This window comes from Felis catus, chromosome B1 (genome assembly GCF_018350175.1).
Source record: "Felis catus isolate Fca126 chromosome B1, F.catus_Fca126_mat1.0, whole genome shotgun sequence".
NCBI lineage: Eukaryota > Metazoa > Chordata > Mammalia > Carnivora > Felidae > Felis > Felis catus.
This window is the reverse complement of record NC_058371.1, coordinates 15,542,202-15,561,595: the sequence shown is the minus strand read 5'-3', so window position 1 is coordinate 15,561,595 and position 19,394 is coordinate 15,542,202. Positions and strand designations below refer to the sequence as shown.

General features: G+C 42.4%; 2 protein-coding genes across 10 annotated transcripts in view; one reads left to right on the top strand and one right to left on the bottom strand.

Annotated features, from left to right (window-relative positions):
• The window catches only part of PRIMPOL (primase and DNA directed polymerase), a 57,781-nt gene extending 56,342 nt beyond the window's left edge, over positions 1-1,439 (bottom strand). For 2 of the 9 annotated variants that reach the window (XM_019828254.3, XM_019828255.3), the window contains exons 1-2: positions 1,220-1,434; positions 125-201 (exon numbers count right to left, since the gene is read on the bottom strand). The gene's annotated coding sequence lies outside the window, so the exon portion shown is untranslated. Of the gene's footprint in view, positions 1-53; positions 202-969; positions 1,106-1,219 lie in introns of all 9 variants that reach the window. The other 7 variants (XM_019828253.3, XM_045055212.1, XM_011281381.4 and 4 more) reach the window with 7 other exon arrangements.
• Positions 1,440-1,679: 240 nt separating this feature from the next.
• The window catches only part of CASP3 (caspase 3), a gene marked incomplete at its 5' end in the record, with an annotated part of 22,071 nt that continues 4,356 nt past the window's right edge, over positions 1,680-19,394 (top strand). Inside the window, 3 exon segments of the mRNA NM_001009338.1 lie at positions 1,680-1,739; positions 14,846-14,910; positions 17,249-17,373. Coding sequence (NP_001009338.1) covers positions 14,858-14,910; positions 17,249-17,373 — 178 coding nt within the window.

The window sequence follows — 19,394 nt, the reverse complement described above, 5'->3', positions numbered from 1 at the left end:
GATTCTAAACCGCTTTACAGTCTCTAGAATCACTTAATCATTTTATTTCTTACCACCAAATGCATAAGGACCACTTCCTGTCCCTGGCCAATTACAAGCACCCTCTGGCGTAGATTCCTCTCACCTGGAACGCCTCACTTGCTTTTCCCAAATTCTTCCTCTTCAAGGCCCAGATCAAATCCTGCCACCTCTGAGACAACTCTGTCAAAACAAATTACTGGACTCAGAAGACATTTCCTCTAGCCAACTGTTCTACTATAATTAAAGTTTCACTAGACAAATTAGCATAATTTACAGGAAAACAAAATCTGCTGTTGCTTTAACTCAAGCATCATTTTGGGCGTGGGCATCTCAGGGTAACAGGACTTATTAACAGTACCAGTTCCTTCCTTAGAAGTAGGAGCCAGGGGCGCCTGGGTGGCGCAGTCGGTTAAGCGTCCGACTTCAGCCAGGTCACGATCTCGCGGTCCGTGAGTTCGAGCCCCGCGTCGGGCTCTGGGCTGATGGCTCAGAGCCTGGAGCCTGTTTCCGATTCTGTGTCTCCCTCTCTCTCTGCCCCTCCCCTGTTCACGCTCTGTCTCTCTCTGTCCCAAAAATAAGTAATAAATGTTGAAAAAAAATTAAAAAAAAAAAAAAGAAGTAGGAGCTGGACCACCGGTAGGATTTGGAGGGGGTCATATTCTTCAGTTGCACTGCAGCAGAGAAAGGACTGCCAAACACTGGTCCTCTCTCAATTTGGGAAGGATAAAGAAAGGATCTGAGTTTAACCCCGGTAACTCTTTTAGCAAGAGCAAATGATTTAACGGTCTTCAACACCTGTAGCGACTGTAATTGGAATTCCTACCTCTTGGAGTTGTAGAGAGGATACCATGAGCGCACTGCGAAAATGTACTAAGCACTCAACAAAGGGGTGCCATATATACAAGACGATGCATATTTATGTACAAACCGCAGCCCCCGGATTTATACCTGAATGGGCAAAAATGTTGGGGAGCAGGCTAGTTCTTAACGTGGATATCATGAAGCTCTTGAAATCTGGTGAATTTCGTGCTCAATTGTGTTGATATATTCTCCTGCGAAAACGATATGTTGTCTGCATCAGGGTCTGAACGGAGATTGTGAACGAAAACGGGAGGGGAAATCAGTAGAGCAGGGAAGGATTCGGATTTAGAGACAGTAAGTGGGGGGGTGAGGTAAGAAAAGCGAAGTACAGATTTACCAGCGCGGGTCGCGGCCTGCTCCCTTTCCTCCCGGAGGTCTGACGGGGCCCGCCTTTGACTCCCTTCTCTCTGCTCCTTGGGCCTCGCGAGGCCTTCACGTCTCGGTCCTTTTACTTTCAGAAACCCGCGCCACCGGCGGAAACCCGTGGGCCCGCAGCAGCAGGCGGGGTCCGTCTTCAAACCCCGCGCGAGGGCCAGGCCAGAGCGTGAGGGGGCGTGCCGGCAGGAGGGCGCCGGGCCAATGAGAGAGCGGCATAGGTGCGGAGGGGCCGGAGAAAGGAGAGCACCAGGCCTATGAGAAAGGGGCCAGGGGCGGTGGGGACGAGAGCGTGCCGGGGTTGGAGGGACGTGTCAGCGCTGAGACGGGCTGAGCCGAGGGGGCGGGCCCGGGGCGGGGCTAGCGGGGGCGGAGCCTGCTCTGGAACTCACCCTTAATGGGCAGCTGGCGGAGGGCTAGAGAAACGGAGCCTGTGCGGAGAGGAGCAAGTCGGTGGCCGTTGTGTGGAGACTGTGTGTGCGGTGAGTGCTGCCATCGCCCCTTCCTGCCGCGGCCCCGTCAGCCCTAGGCCCGCTCCCTCCATCCTCCAAAGCCCGGCGCCCGCCGGGCCTGCAGCTGCTCCGGGGGGAGTGGAAGAGATGGGCAGGGTCTGTGCGGCGGATCCTTTGTTATGGCACCACATGGGTGTGAGACCGTGCACCGAAGCCCGCTCGGCGACAGAGCCGAGCAGGGGTGGGGGAGACCGGGCCGAGGAGCGGAGATCTGGCTGGAGGGGCCGAGCCCGGAGGACGGGAGAATGGACAGGCCGGGCCGGAGACTAGACCCCGGGCCTGGGGACGAGTGGGGGGAGGGGGCGCCGAACCCGGCAGTAGGAGGAGGAGCCGAGAGCCGAAGGCAGCGGGATGCCTGGGAAGGTAGGGCGGCCTTGGGCTAAGATTTGGATCGGGAAGAGAGGAGCGGACGCTCGGCGCCCAGAAACCGTGCCCCTGGGGGGCCGAAGGCGGGCCTGGTGGTGCCGAGAGGCGCGGCCCTCGGGGCCGATCCTCCCGTTACTGGACGACCGGTTGGTCTTTGCTGCCTGTTCCGTCTCGGGCCTAGATTTTCTCCGGTAGACTATGTGACTCAGTTTTCCAGAGACGTAACTTCAAGCATTGAATTCCAATTCCTTTTCAGACCTGAGGGCTTCCATAAGTCCTTGCAGCTCTTCCCTGTGGTTAAATATCCATTTTCAAAGTCCCCTAGGAGCTGCTTTGAAACCCCCTCAGGCCATGCTGAAAATTGCGCCCTTCTCACACTTGTCACTCTTGATTTGAGTGGTCTGTTCTCAAGCCATGCAGAAGCTTCCTCTCTCCCTGTACTCAGTAAAGGGCATCCAAGCCAAGAAACCAGGAACCAGCCTTCTCAGCTACCGCGCCCTGTTCTTTCCTCAGTTAGCCATCAAGCCTCTGGACCTCCTCCTGAATATCCGCCACATCTGTCCACTTCTCTGCATTCCTGAGAGCCACCCCAGGCTCTCACGTGGCTACAACAGCCTCATTGGTCTCCGTACTTCCAGACCCCTTCCCCCTTTCTAGTCCATTCTTCACAGCACAGGCTGAGTGATCTTTACAAAATAGAATTCCAGAAGGCTTATCCTTTGCCCATAGGACAAACCCAGTGCCTTAACGAGGCTAACAAAGCCAAGCACGGGTTGGGTCCGTGGTCTCCTCCCCTGCCTTATCTTTCATTGTAGCACCATTTCACTTTCTGCACAGCCAGGCTGATCTTAATACCTATTCTCTGCCTGGAACACTCTGCATTCGCTCTCTCCCTTCTTTACATCACATTTCCTTGTGGAACTTCTACTTAGGTTTCTGTTCTCATTAAGTACTTCAAGGTTTAAGTCTTCTCATCATGTGTTCCTTTTGCATCCTGCATTTCCTAAGAAGGAAATGGCATATCCTTTGCAATTGCTAGTTTATCTCCCCTACTAGTTAGTAAGCAAATTCCATGAAGTACTGTGTTTATCTTGTTGTTCCTTATTGTCTTTCCCCATGTCTAGGGCCTGGCACATGTTAACGCCCAGACTACAGTATTATGGTTTTTTTTTAATAATTAAGCCCTATTTAGAAAAAGTAAACCTATTTTAGGATTACTTGGCAAATTATAATTAAAAGATGTGGATTAGAAAGGAACTGCAGAACTGAAATATGGAGACGCTGTAACAACGTGAATATGCAAGATAGTAACAGGTGCTGAGCAAAGTGATTAGACCAGCCTGTATCAAAATATGCTCAGCCACTTTGAATGTGTTAGAGTTACATGATCTCCAAGCTTAAATCATCCCTATCACACCTGATGTTTGAGCTTTGGTTTTGCTTTGCTTTTTTGCAAAAGAAGGCTTTGAAAGTTAGGATGTGTTTTAATAAAGGAACAATTTATTAAAGTGTGGTGATAAAACCTGCTCACAATACAAAGGAAATGAAACATGGTACCTATTTAAATCAGATTTGCTTTTGCTCTCCTTAAAAAAAAAAAAAGGGCCCTTCTTCCTGCCATTTTAAGAGACTAACGTGTTGTCTGATATAGACATTTATAATATTTCTTTACTGTTTGCTTTCAAGCCTAATTTAACACAACCTACAGCTTCATCCTCCTTCAATGCTAAAAAGCAGTCTTTCCTTTCACATATGCTTTCAGAACAGTTTTGGTGCCTAGTATTAGATCTTTAAACTCTGCCTCAAAGGTAGGAAGCACTGGTGTTTGGGCCCCCAAAGAGATGTGGGAATTCTTCAACTGTTAGATAATGTTCTGTACACATTTAGTAAATATCAGTGTAATGGAGGGGAATAGGCACTCTGTTGTCAGAAGACCCAAGGCCAAGTCCCAAGGGCATCACTTACTAGCTCTTTCGTAGATTCGGCATAAATTATATACACACCTCATAGGGTGGTTGTAAGGATGAAATGGATGTCTGTTGACGGTGCTTTCTAACTATGTAATGTTATTTCTCTGCCTGTTTTGGTTTTGCCTGCAAATTGCTTATAGAGATTCTGAGTTCGAGTAAGATAAAGTTAGGTGATCCCTACTGAGCACTGTCTGGCATCTGGCTTGTGGAGGCACCTCTGAATTCCCCGGGGGGTACAGGCGAGTCCCACACAGGGATGGGACCCACGGCTCTGCCGTCACTGCATCCACTCAGGTTGACCGCAGTACTCTGCACGCAGTTGTTCAGGTAATTATTATAGCACAAATGACAAGTGAGTAAATACTGCTCACTCTGACTTTTCCCAGTTTCAAACCTTCTCTCCCTGGGAGGATTTTTTAAGTCAGGTGATTGTAAACACGAATCTGTGTGTAGAGAGGAGTGGTTCTGAGTGGGCAGGAGAAAGTCTCGTAGGTTAGCTGTAATTTTTATGAAAGGCATTCAGGATCCTTCATTCTACATTTATTTTATACACAATTTGGCTTTGAATGGGGGGGGGGGGGGGGGGAGCAGTTCCAGCCTGTCTTCCTGGGCCTGTGGCCCTTCCAGAAGAAAGGAAAGAATGGTTTCATTTGATTCTGTGGCACCACTGAACTTAGTCTAGTTTACTCTGTATTTAATTCTACTTGCTGCTCAGTGGGTTTTCACCTCAATTACAAAATAAATATTAAAAGAATGACTACTCGGTCCAATGACAACATCCAATTCAGTGAGTCTTACAATTCCCCAAAGAAACTCAGAGACTAGATGGGAAACAGTTTCCATAAAACCCCCAGTACATTAGAGCTGAAGTCTTCTCTTATTCAAACTATTTGAAAAGTACGTTTTTCTGTTTCACTTACTAAATTTGGATACATGACTGCTTTTCAGACTTTGTCCTCTGTAATCGGTTATAAATACAACCCTGATGTTTTTTCAAGTTCTTTGGCAAAAGCATAGTCTTCCCAGAAGTCCTAATGGGAAGGCTTCACCTTTACTTTAGAGACATACAGAAAATATGTCTTAATAACATACTGAATGCTTAACATGAAAGCAGTTATGTGACTTTTAGAAGTAAATTACCCAGTGGCATCAGAAACACCCTAACTGTCATCCTTATTTTCTTCATTAATTAGAGTAAGGGCACTTTATACTATTTCTGTGTCTCTGCTATCAGTTTCTGTCATGTTATTTATGCTCTCTGCTGCTTCTTAATTAGAGCTTCTAGGTTATGGATTTTAGTTTCCTGTGTTAAAATTATGAATAGTGTCCTATAGGGTAGTAAGTCACGTAGAAGAGTGGGAGTCCTGGCTCTGCCACTTAAGTTACTTAACTGCTCTGAGCCTCAGTCAGCTGAACTATAAAATGGGGATCTTAACGTCTCAGACCATCGTTGGAAGAACTAATCAGAAATACAGTGTGTTGTTTTGTTTTTTTTTTTTAGATAGATTCATGGAGTTGATTCATAAGTGAGCAGTATTCATTCTGATGTCTCATTTTGAGATTTCAAACCCTTTGACACCAGGCTTTATCCCTTACCTCAGTTTCCTTGTAGGGTAGCACCCAGGAACAACCTACTGATGGGGGACAGGTTAGCTGAGTAGGAATCTAGCAAACTGTTTATACTATTTTAAAATCTTATTCGGAAATCTCTGCTGTAGACACACTTTCAAACGATTCATTTTTAATAACAGAGTTTTGTGGGCTTTTACATAACACTTCATAACTTCATATAGAAATTGCAATTTTAGAAATTAATTTCCATTCTGCACCTTAACTGTAGATGACTTTCTCTGCTTTACTGTATGATTGCAATACATGATGGTCCCTTTAGTTGGCTAACCACAATATAAATAGGAAAACATTACAACTCTTCACTTGTTTAGGAAAACACAGTGTGAAATGTTTAAATATCTGTTTCAGAGTGACAGCAAATTTATACTGAAAACCTGTTTTTAAACTTGAAGATCTGTTTGTATCTTCAGTGGCAAATGCTAAAAGAGTCTAGGAACTTGAGAAGTGACCCTAAGACCCACATTCAAGTTGCCATCTAATGCCAATTGGTCCACTTAAATTTTCTCTAGGACCTAATATATATTCAGAACTCCACTTTGTGAGCAGCAGCATCCTGAATTGGTGGAAAAAAATAACATACATCAGTACAGCAGAAACATTTAGTATTAAGTTCATTGCTGCACTGAGATATATTTTTTAAATCCTTCTTATCTTCCCACTTACGTTTTGTCAAATGAAAATGTTCTAAGAACATAGACTTCTGTTATCATTTAGAGCATTAGATGTTTCCCTTGAGGGATCATTTTTTTTCCTTCAAGATGAGATCACCATCCTCAGAATAATTTATATTCAGCCAAGCATTAGCTAATGGAGGTGAGGTAATGCTAAATGTGACACATTAGTAAGTTCTGCGAGAACCACAGCGCTGATCCCAAGAGTGTGGATTTGCTACTTTCACGTGGAAAAAGCAGATGGTGACAAGGAGAGAACAAATGTGCACAAATCTGAGGCAGTGAGGATTTTATTTACCATTATATAAATTTACGATACTCTATGAAGGTCAGCTGATACTGTCACAATGTATAGTATTCAGATTCTGGTAACAAAAGCCATGAAGCATGTTACAGTATTTTTTCCTGAGAAATCCTTATCAAATACTATAATCCTACTCTAAAGAATTCATATTTTTCCTTTCAGCCACCAACTGCATTTACTGCAACAAGATCGTACATCTCATGCCTAATATCAGATATTAATAAATTACAATTATTTGTATTAAGCTTGATCTGTATGAAACTGTAACTTTTAAGAATGATTTGGTCAGAGAAAGTTCAGTAGAGGCACCCGGGTGGCCCGGTTGAGCATCTGACTCGATTTTGGCTCAGGTCATGATCCCAGGGTCATGATCAAGTTTCACATCAGGCTCCGCACTGGGTGTAGAGCCTGCTTGGGATTCTCTCTCACCCTCTGCCCCTCTCCCGCACCTGCGTACTCTCGCTCTCCAAAAACATTAAGTTAAATTAAAAAGAAAGTTCAGTGAAAAGGAAGTAACTACGTAAAAGTCTCCTATTATTTAAATTAAATCTTAACACTGATATGAACCAAGAAGCCAAATATTTTAAAACTCTGGAAAGCTGGTCACTATTTAAATTAAAACTTTCTATAAGGATAGAATAGTTTCATTCCACAGCTTATTGTTGGCAAAAGATAAAAAGGTTGTTAGAAATTAGTATTTCAGTCTAAGAATCACTGCACTGTTGGCCAAAGTGTTTGACAGGATTTCTTAAGGGCTTCAGTCCCATGTGGGAACCTACCAGCATTTAGGGGTTCCTGAGCACATACTGTACATTTGGAAAACCCATTCACAGGGCCAATTTGAGACAAACCCTGGGGGCCAGAAAGGACACTGGCAGGAGCTCAGGGTTCAGCTTAAGAAATTTCTTTTTTCTTTTTTTTAATGTTTTTATTTATTTTTGAGACAGAGAGAGACAGAGCATGAGCAGGGGAAGGGCAGAGAGAGAGGGAGACACAGAATCTGAAGCGGGCTCCAGGCTCTGAGCTGTCCGCACAGAGCCCGACACGGGGCTTGAACTCACGGAGTATGAGATCATGACCTGAGCTAAAGTCAGATGCTCTACCGACTGAGCCACCCAGGCGCCCCAAGAAATTTCTATTTTTATTAAGTCTTCTTTCCCACTGTGTTTTCAGTCCAGATTTACTACAGCCTGGCCATAAAGTCTTGAAACATATATAATACTATTTTCGTATGGATTGTAATACAACAATAAATCATTATATATTTGCCTGTGTTTTCAGAATTGTTAGCCACTCTAACTATTCTCTCAATTCATCAAACTAACCACAACTTTGTTTTTAGCAAAAAATTATGGATGGATAGTTATTTTGAGTTCCAGTCTGCCCACTTAGAATTGGCCTGCATGGGGCAATTTGATCTCTAGATTTAGGGTTCAAGGACATTTGAGGTTTCCTGTACCTGATACATGTTTTTTTTCAATGTGTGAAAGAGAAAGAGAAAGAAAAAGAGGGAGACTAGAACATGGCACAGAGCAGTTAAGGAAGGATTGCTACTTTCATAGTAGAAATGATCTTTGTTACTATTTTCTAACTTTAAAAATAATACATGGCACAAAAACAGACACTCAGATCAATGGAACAGAATAGAGAACCCAGAAATGGACCCACAAACGTATGGCCAACTAATCTTTGACAAAGTAGGAAAGAATATCCAATGGAATAAAGGCAGTCTCCTCAGCAAGTGGTGATGGGAAAACTGGACAGCGACATGCAGAAAAATGAACCTGGAACACTTTCTTACACCATACACAAAAATAACTCAGGCAACAACAGATGTTGGCGAAGATACAGAGAAAGAGGATCTCTTTTGCGTCGATGGTGGGAACGCAAGCTGGTGCAGCCACTCTGGAAAACAGTACGGAGGGTCCTCAAAAAATTAAAAATAGAACTACCCTCTGACCCAGTAAAATTGCACTACTGGGTATTTATCCAAGGCATACAGGTGTGCTGTTTCGAAGGGGCACGTGCACCCTAATGTTTATATCAGCACTATTGACAATAGCCAAAGTATGGAAAGAGCCCAAATGTCCATCGATGGATGAATGGATAAAGAAGATGTGGTATATATATACAATGGAGTATGACTTGGCAGTCAAAAAGAATGAAATCTTGCCATTTGCAACTATGTGGATGGAACTGGAGGGTATTATACTAAACGAAATTAGTCAGAGAAAGACAAAAATCATATGAGGGCTCATATTCACTCATATGAGGGCTTTAAGGGACAAAACAGATGAACATAAGGGAAGGGAAACAAAAATAATATAAAAACAGGGAGGGGGACAAAACATAAGAGACTCATAAATATGGAGAACAAACAGAGGGGTTGTGGGAGGGGGGATGGGCTAAATGGGTAAGGGGCATTAAGGAATCTACCCCTGAACACACTGTTGCACTGTATTATAACTAACTTGGAAGTAAATTTAAAAAATAAAATAAAGTAAACATACACCATTTAAAAAAAAAACAAAGGGCACTTGCTGTGATGAGCACTGGGTGTTGTATGTAAGTGATGAATCACTGGGGTGCCTGGGTGGCTTGATCAGTTAAGCGTCTGACTTCGGCTCAGGTCATGATCTCACGGTCTGTGAGTTTGAGCCCCGTGTAGGGCTCTGTGCTGACAGCTCAGAGCCTGGAGCCTGTTTCAGATTCTTTGTCTCCCTCTCTCTCTGCCCCTCCCCTGTTCATGCTCTGTCTCTCTCTGTCTCAAAAATAAACATTAAAAAAAAAAAATTTTTTTTTTAAAGTGATGAATCACTGAATTCTACTCCTGAAACCAATATTGCACTGTATGTTAATTAACTAAAATTTAAGTTAAACAAAGATTTACAAGATAGGGGCACCTGGGTGGCGCAGTCGGTTAAGCGTCCGACTTCAGCCAGGTCACAATCTCGCGGTCCGTGAGTTCGAGCCCCACGTCAGGCTCTGGGCTGATGGCTCAGAGCCTGGAGCCTGTTTCCGATTCTGTGTCTCCCTCTCTCTCTGCTCCTCGCCCGTTCATGCTCTGTCTCTCTCTGTCCCAAAAATACATAAACGTTGAAAAAAAAATAAAAAAAGATTTACAAGATAAATTAATATAAATAAATATAATCAAAATTTAAAAATTAAATAAATAAATAAATAAGAACAGTACAGGGGCCCCTGAGTGGCTCAGTCGGTTAAGCATCCAACTTTGGCTCAGGTCATGATCTCACAGTTCGTGGGTTCAAGCCCTACATCGGGCTCAGTGCTGACAGCTCAGAGCCTGAAGCCTGCTTTGGATTCTCTCTCTCTCTCTCTCTCTCTCTCTCTCTCTCTCTCTCTCTCTCTCTGCCCCTCCCCCACTTATGCTCTCTTTCAAAAATAAATAAAATAATTTTAAAAAAAATTTTTTAAACAATACAGATATCATAGAAAAAATAGAAAATAAAATTTTAAGGAATGAATAAGTTGCCAATAATCCCATCCCCCAGAGATAGCCACAGTTAACAGGTTAATATGTAAAGACACTAGATAATTACTTTGGGTCTTTTTCTTGTGTTTGCTTTGATGGAGATTATTTTATACAGCTTTAAAAGCATTTTTTTAATGTTTTATTTATTTTTGAGAGAGAAAGCATGAGTGGCGGAGGGGCAGAGAGAGAGAGACAGAGACAGAGACAGAGAGAGAGGGAGGGACAGAGGATCCTAAGCAGGTCCTGTGCTGACAGCAGCAAGCCCAACGCAAGTCTCCAACTCAACTGTGAGATCACAACCTGAGCCACAGTTGGATGCTCAACCAACTGAGCCACCCAGGCACCCCTATAACCTATATCTACTTAGCCTTACATTATAAGCATTTGCTATATAATTGATAAGTACTTTTTTGTACTGTTTATATATTTTGATTAAGAGAGGGCTGGGGAGAGACAGGTAGAGAGAATGGGAGAGAAAATCCCAAGCAGGCTCCACACTCAGTGCAGAGCCTGATGCAGGGCTTGACCCCATGACTGCGAGTAATGACCTGAGCCACCCACGTGCCCCTTGTTAAGTTATTTAACAAACTTTTATACCAGGGCTGAGTGTAGCCTGCTTAAGAGTCTTTCTCTCCCTTGCCCCTCTCCCGTGTGCACTTTCTCTCCAAAATTAAAAAAAAAAAAAACCATTGTTTTAAGTTTTATAGCTCTATTAGCCAGTGTATGGATATACCACAACTTAACTATTCTCAGTTCTCGATATTCTCAATATTTTGTTGAAAAATGCGTATCCTTCCCTCCCCACCCCCACCAACCCCTGGGGCTATTTTTTTTAGGCTGCATTCTTAGAAGTATGATTTTACCAGGCCAAACTTCAAAGCATTTATTGAGGGGTGGGAGGACATATCAAGATATTCTCAAGAGATGATCCCAGTTGACGTCCCTTCCAGTAGTGTATGAGAATGCCTATCTCACACACCTCTCCTCATATTGTGCGTGATTGGTTGTAGGTAGGACTTGGTTCAAATACACGGGTAAGTCCGCACAAAAATACAGCTAGGACATTTTGGGATTCTTGTCTCATGGCTGATCTAAATATAGAGGAAATAAGAGCAATCCCAGGGAAGTACCTGATCCTCCCTCTGTCACACTCACCATCTCTTTACACGGGGTGTCCTCCTTCCCATCATGGCAGATGAACCCTCTCCTGTTCTTAGCTGAGACTGACACCTCCCCACATGTGAGCTATATCCACAAACCCTTTCAGCCCTTCAGGAATCTTCTCTCCTCTTGCCCTATTAATTTCTCACTTTACACAGATCAGTCTCACCAACATGAGAGCATGCCTTCTATAACCTATCTTTAAAACCAAACAACTTAAGAAATCTCTGCCCCCGTGTCCCCCTCCAGCTACTATCCCATTTCTCCTTTCCCCTTCACTGCAAAACTGTTTACTCACTTTTGTTATCTTTACTCATTTTCGTTCTCCCATTTTCTCCCCAACCCTCTGCGGCAACATGGATCCTTTTAAACTATGATTTTTGAAAAGTATAAAATGTGGCTGTTGGGTAAATGTAAAATAAATGTGTCAGATATTTTAAAGCATTTTTTTTAATGTTTATTTATTTTGAGAGAGAGAGAGAGAGCGTACACGTGCAATTTGGAGAGATGCAGAAAGAGAAAGGAGAGAGAATCCGAAGGAGGCCCAGATGCAGGAATCGATTCCATGACTGTGAGATTATGACCTGAGCCAAAATCAAGAGTCAGATGCTTAACCGACTAAGCCACCCAGGCACACCAGATATTTTAATTAATAATAGAACCAGTAAGATATTAAGACCAGTTCAAAGGAGAATTGGAAGAGCAAACATAGACAATTAGGTATAATGAAATGAATTTGCTAATAGAAGCAAAACTGGTTAATATCCTATAGGGCGGTAATACATCATGTGAAAGGGTCCTCTTTTCTACAGGTTCAAAACCAACTGCATCATTAAAAGACACATTCATTTTTGTTGCTATAGACAAGAATCATTTGCATGGCCATCCATTTTCCATGACTTATCTTCCTACAGAGTTGTAAAATAACCTACACAGTACAAGGTCAGTCAAAAGACACCCTATAAAGTCAACATTCCTCTTGACAATGGCCAGCACCACACTGAAATGATATACAGTAATTTCTTTTGCCCATTTCCAAGTGTTAGACAATTTTTCCTGACATTCCTCTGATACTCCCCCTGCTGCAGTCACCTTAGTCTCCTACTGGCTCTCTAAATACCAGAGTGCCCCAGTGTATCTCCAGCACTGATCTCTCCCTGATTCCAGACTCTTAACTGCCTACATCCACTGTTCAATCTAGTCTAAGCCATCATCATCCCTTTCTAGAACTATTCTTTAAGGCTTTCCATTGGCCTATGTGTTTGTGCTCCAGTCTTCTGCAGTTAATTCTCCACTCAGCAGTGACAGTGATCTTTTGAAAGCATTCCTTCCCTCCTCTGCTTAAAAACACACCAATGGTTTCTCCTTGCAACCAGAATAAAACCCAAGCTGCTCTCAGCTCCTGAGGGCCCCATGTGATCTCACCTTTCCTACTCCATTTCTCTTCCCTTCCCTCCCCTCCCTTCCCCTCCCTTGACCGTGCACTAAGTGAAATTAGTCTTCTTTCTGTACCATGAATACACCAAACTTTTTCAGAGACATTATACTCGGGGTCCTTCTCTGGCAAGGATAGCCTCAATGTCATTTGGATCTCAATGTAAATGTCACTTCGGAGATGGCTTCTCCAACCACCTTAGCTAAAGTAGCTCATACTCCCAGTCTCTCTAGTACTTTACCCGATTTTATTTTCTTCAGAGTTCCAATTAGTGTCAGAAATCTTACCATCAATCTGTAACTATTCTTCCTTTCTAGGATGAAACTTTCTTGAAGGTAAGAACTTTGCCTTGTCTTCTACTCTGTCCTAGTACTTACAATGGTACCTAGCACAAAGCATGTGCTCACTAAATATTTGCTTACTTACTAAAAGAGGGTTCATCACTATCCTCCCACGATTTTGTAGAAAGCCTGTAGGAAACAAGATGGTAGAAAAGCAAAAAGTCTTTGTTAGAAATGCAAAATGAAGACTGGCTTTGAGAGAAGGTGAAATGCTACCCTCCTCTGTGGTTGAATTGAAATGGTGACCCTTCCTTTCCTCCATATTCTTGTCTCCATCTTTCCCCACCACGGGTGCATGTAATATTTAGGGAGAAGGCAGGAAGGAACTTGACTTTGGAGAACAAAAGAAGTCTCCTTAGCTCTTAGGAGGCCTTGAAAGGGGCGGGCTTTGGTAGGGATTTTCAGTTTGGGAAGATGAAAAAGTAGGTTCTAGAGATGGATGGTGTGATGGTTATGCAATAATGTAACTACACGTAATGTCACTGAATTGTACACTTAAAATAGTTAAGATGGTAAATTTATGTATGTTTTATCACAATTTTTTAAGTTTAAAAGTGGGAAGGGAGGCTAAGGCTTTCTATATAAGCTCTGTGGTTGAGTAGGTCCTGTTGATGGGCTGGTATATTCTTTTAAGATTCCTGATTTTAGCATACGAATTAGGTTAAAATTGTATCTTGGTTAGAATTTCTGAGATAGCCAGGGCTTCCAGAGGCTGGAGACAGTTGAGAAATTTTGGCCTTGTTTTTTCTCTCTTCTTTATTTAAGGAGGCAGATTGCCATGGGAAGTACCTTTACTTCTGGAAGGCTAGAGAAGACATGGGAGAACTCCAGAAGACAAGTAGTAAGGACCTGGCTTCCTCGGAGGCCTCAGAGCAGAGTGGGAAGGAAGGGGCCTCAGTCACTTAGCTCTGTGACTGTGGCCCAAGTCATTTAATCGCTAAAAGTGGAGTTTCCTGACTTGTAGGAGTGTCGGGAAGAGAAAAGGTCACATGCCCAGCACAGTGTCTGCTGTATAATAAGTGCTTTGATTGTTAAAGACTTGCGCACTGCATAAGGTAGGCTAGAATTGTCTGATGGAAGCATGAAAGCAGAAACTTCCAGTTCTTACTTCCTGGTTTCCCAGGCCATCCACCCCACCACCCTAAACGAGAAGTCGGGATTCTCAAGCCCAGTTTCAGAATAAAGATTATATGTAGGTTTGGGACTTCTTGGTGCTGTATCTCTCAAGAATCTAAAGCATCGTAGAATAGTATGATGTGAGGTGTACCGTTGTGATGGGGACTTTCTGGGTTTTGTGTTGATGGTGTTGAGTTAGAAAACTGAGTTCTTATCCATGAATGACCTGCTCTGTTGCAGTAAGTTGCAACTGGTACCTGGGTCGGGTGGGAGTGTACAAATGTAAAAATTGACCAAGCCGCATGCTTCTTCCCTGTATACTGTGTGGACTTCATAGCTCGCTTAAAAAAGAAAGAAAGAGACCAAGAAATGGGCTCCGTTACACATACTTTTAGAAGGGATCATTGTTTTCAGGTTTGACTCACAGAAACATTTAACAGAGGAGGTGAAGCTGGGGAGGGGGGTAACGCTAATGTGAAAATATCCATATAAAGCATTAATTTGGAGAAACCATCATTGGAATAATTAAGAGGAGGCAGTGATCTTGTAAGGACAGGTTTTGATTACTTCCTATCTTTATATTCTAGTTAGAAGTACCCATGGAGAACAGTGAAAACTCAGTGGATGCAAAATCCATTAAAAATTCCGAAACGTGAGTATTTCTAATACTATCTTTATAATCAGAGAAAGGCACGTGTACGTGACACAGCGAACTTTGAGAAGCAAGGAAACAGAATGGCCTTTCAAACCAGAGACCCCCAGCCAGCTCCCTACCTCAGCAGCTGTGTGGCTCCACACATGTCTACTTAGCGTCCTTGAATCTTGTCGTTAATATCAAACTTTCATCTAACTATGGGAAGGATGGGGGGAAAGACGAGGTACAGTGCCTGACCCACAGTCAGAGACCCCCAACCTGGAAGCGGGACGCCACAGGAAGGGCAGAACTTGCAGATCTGGATGGTTCTGTGCTTCCCTAAATCCTTCTGCAGGATGAGAGCTTCTGTGTTTGGGGGAGATTTTTGGCGTTGTGTTTATCTCTGAGTGACAAGACTAAAATGAAATGACAGTTCCGAGTCTAGGGAAGAATTGCCTGGTTTTAGATGATCTTGTACCCTTTGTTTTTCTGTCTTCCTTTTTGCAATATTTTACATATTAATGTTTCCCATAACCAGATGTTGGAGAAAGAAAAAAGATAAAACTCAAAACATTATTAATTTAATTCGTGTCATTATCCATTTGCAATCTCTTGGAGAACTTTGAATTCTAAAATTTCTTTCTGAGACCTGATATTACTATTTTGGACCACCCAGGGAAGTAGTAGTTTTAGTACTAAATAAGAGTATTACAGAACTATTAACAGTTTACCAATAAAGATTTAGCGGTGTCTGTTTCACTAAGGAGATTTCCTAGAAACTAAACTTTTGAAATGCACTCTCCTTTTAGAGGGTTTGGGGTTTTTTTTAAAAACCTTTTTAAATGATACATGCATCTTCCTACCTTTTCATATCATATAGCATATAATTTTTTTACCGTTTTTATTCATTTTTGAGAGACAGAGAACATTAGCAGGGGAGGGGCAGAGAAAGAGGGAGACACAGAATCCGAAGCAGGCTCCAGACTCTAAGCTGTCAGCACAGAGCCCAACGCGGGGCTCAAACTCATGAACTGTGAGATCATGACCTGAGCCGAAGTCAGGATGCTTAACCAACTGAGCCACCCAGGTGCCCCTAGAATATAATTTAATAGCAAATTGCATGGGAGCCCAAAACAGATTTAGGTCGTTTTTGTCTTGTGCTAAGTTATCCTCACGTCCCTTGGTTTTTTGAGTCTCTGCTCTTTATCAGGCAGCCCCCGCCCCCGGCTCCCCCAGCCTGGCTATCCTACTGCCTCCTAGGAGGCAGCAGGAGGTGGAGAATTACTGTTCTGGGATCCATTATCTATATGGTCTCCAACAAGTCAGTCTGCTTTCAGAGTGTTGATTTTCTCACCTGTAAAATGTGGGGATCTTCACCTCTAGCTAAATATAATAGTTCCTTTCTGACCTTGACTGCTTTCATGTACTATTTTCATCTTTTTCCAACAATGTTTTTAGAATTGCGTGTAATTGCACGTAATGAAATACTCTCTGGTTAAAGGCATGAGTACATGCACTTTAGGTATTAAGGTTTGGCTGTTCCTAGACCTGGTATTTACTGATTCTTGGGCTAGATCAGGGTTTGGGCTTCCAGACTATTTTGGTCAAGTATTATTGGAATGTAGCCACACACTTTGACTTACATATTGTCCTGGGCTATGTTCACCAGCAGAACGGAGGAGCTACAAAAAACACTGTATGACCTGCAGGCCTCAAATACTTGATATTTGGCCCTTTGGGAAAAAAATAAAAGTTTATTGACCCTGGTCTAGGATTAACAGAGGTTTAGCGACTTTCAGACAAGTATTTTCCAGTTATTAACAACAGTGATTTTCTGTATTAACTATTAATTTGTTTAACTCATGGCATTTAAGGAACAATTTAGGAATTGTGGTAAATATTGTGCTTCAAGTCATATATGCATTTTGTTGCTTTCCTAGCATTTCAGGGTAATTTTTAAGACGTTGCTCTTACCTTGAAAGGTAAAATATCTCACAACATTACAAGAAATTTAAAATGTTTAAAGCATAAAATGTATGTGGTGAAATTCTATACAATTTAGAGGAAAACCAAATGTGGAGATTAAAAGCCTGGACTCTGAAGTCCAACAGGTGCTCTTGGCCTCGGTCCTGACACGTTATCTGCATAACCATCTGCACATTACTTAGCCTCACAACAGTCACTTCCTCATCTGTAAAATGGTTTCTTGTGAAATTTAAATCAGGAAAGGCCTCCAGCACACAGCCTAACATTCACCCAACAAATGTGAACTGTCCGTCTGTGTTATAAAAGTTGTATTGATGTGAACAGCAGCATTGGCCTTTCTATCTTTGTAAACTGTTTGATTTCCAAGCAGAAAGATCTTCCATGGAAGCAAATCAATGGACTCTGGAATATACATGGACAACAGTTACAAAATGGATTACCCTGAAATGGGTTTATGTATAATAATTAATAATAAGAACTTTCATGAAAGTACCGGTATGTATCACAACCCAATTTTTAGTCCTTTTCAAATATTGTACTATTTACATTTGGTATAATTTTAAAAATAGAACTGATGTTATTAGTAAACGATAACACAGAATAACCACAAAGTAAGGATGGAGCGGGACCCTTCATGTCCTGCAATACATTATGAACTCTCCATCTTCTATGCACCATCATAATCTCTCCCTCTTCCTATAGCAGGCCTCCTATCTGTGTGTTGGCTTTTCTGCCCTCGTTTCTTTATCCCCCTGTTCCCTCTTTAAGGCTAATGGAAGGATTCAACAAATAATAGGTAGTAGTATTTTTTCATTCCAGGAATCGTACAGGGCACCTGGTAGGTATTCTCTTGTTTAATTTGCATAACAACCTGGAAAAGCAACCACGGTTAGGTGCTGAAAGGTTAAAATTCTTGTACAGAGTCACACAGATAATTTAATAGCAGAGGTGGTACTTGGCCTTGGTGTGCCCGACCACGCCCCCAGCCTGAGCTCTCAATCCACCTCCTGGACTCCTTCACCTGTTTGTATCTTCACTTGCTCTATTGACTTTTTCCTTTCCCCCTACAAAAATGACAGAGCCCCGTTTGAAAGAGACCTTTCTTTTACCCTGCTTCCTCTTAGGCTTTGATCTCATTTTTGTCTCCTCTAAATTTTGAAAACATGTACTTCAAGCTTGCTGTTTTCCCTTCTTTGCATCCCTCTTGAATCTGTTTCCTCCACTACCTCTCCACTGAAACTGTTCTCTTAGGTTCACCATGGCCTGATCACCAAATCTCCTTCCCAGCCTCTATGCTGAGTGCCACTTGAATCTACTAATACATTGCAGACTTTATTTTTAGAGAATATAAAAAATAAAATCCCCTACAATCCTAAAAAGCTAATTAATATCTTGATGGATTACTTGATATTTTCTCCTGACCATTTCTCTTAAAGCTTAATTGTATTCATAATATGCAAGCAGTATTGTATCCTTATTCCTCTTAACGTAATATAAACATTTTTCGTGTTCCTATATAATCTTCAGATTTTTTTCTTTTAATGATCATATAGTATTCCATCTGCTCCATTTGTATAATTTATGATCTGAACGGGCTATTTTTCCACTTCTTATTTTTTAAATTGATGCTGTGATCATTCTTTGAATTGGCATATCGATCACATTAGAATTGATTTTTAACTAAAGAAATTAGAAGCAGCAGATCTAATTTAGGAAGCTGTCTACCAGAGTGGTGCTGAAAATGGCCAAAAGAAGCCAGGTGGCACTGGAAAGACAAGTGGGCCTTGGTGTTAGATTAGTTATGAAGAATGAGGACACGGTGAATGGGGATGGGTGTCTAAATCTGAATGGCAGCATTTGTATTGCTTTCGGCTGTAAGTTGAGATGCCGCCTTGAACCATCGGACATTCTGTCTCACGTTGCCAGTTATGATGCCCACTTCCGGTAGGATTTTACATTGTTGAGTATGTTCTTTAACAACCATAAGAACAAACAACAAACCAGTAGTCTGGCTTTAGAGCAGACTTTAGAGCATTAGAGTGAGCTCTTTTTCTGCTTTGAAATTTGAAGGTCAGGGCCTTGCAGTGATCTCTTGACAGTATCATACTTTCGGTTCTACTATTAAATAGCTCACAGGGGTGCCTGGGTGGCTCAGTCAGTTGAGTGTCTGACTCTTGGTTTAAGCTCAGGTCATGCTCTCATGGTTTGTGGGTTTGAGCCCCGCGTTGGACTCTGTGTTGACAGCTCAGAGCCTGAAGCCTGCTTCGGATTCTGTGTGTCTCTCTCTCTCTTTCTCTCTCTCTCTCTCTGCCCCACCCCCTCCCCTGTTCATGCTCTGTCACGCTCTCTCTCTCTCTCTCTCTCTCTCTCTCTCTCTCAAAAATAAATAAACATTTAAAAAAAATTTTAAATGGCTCACAACCTAGGACCAGAATTCACTCACCTTGTCACATAGCTGCATGGTACCCTCAGCCTCTCCAAAGTGAAAACTTTGCTAGACTTATTTCAATTTTATA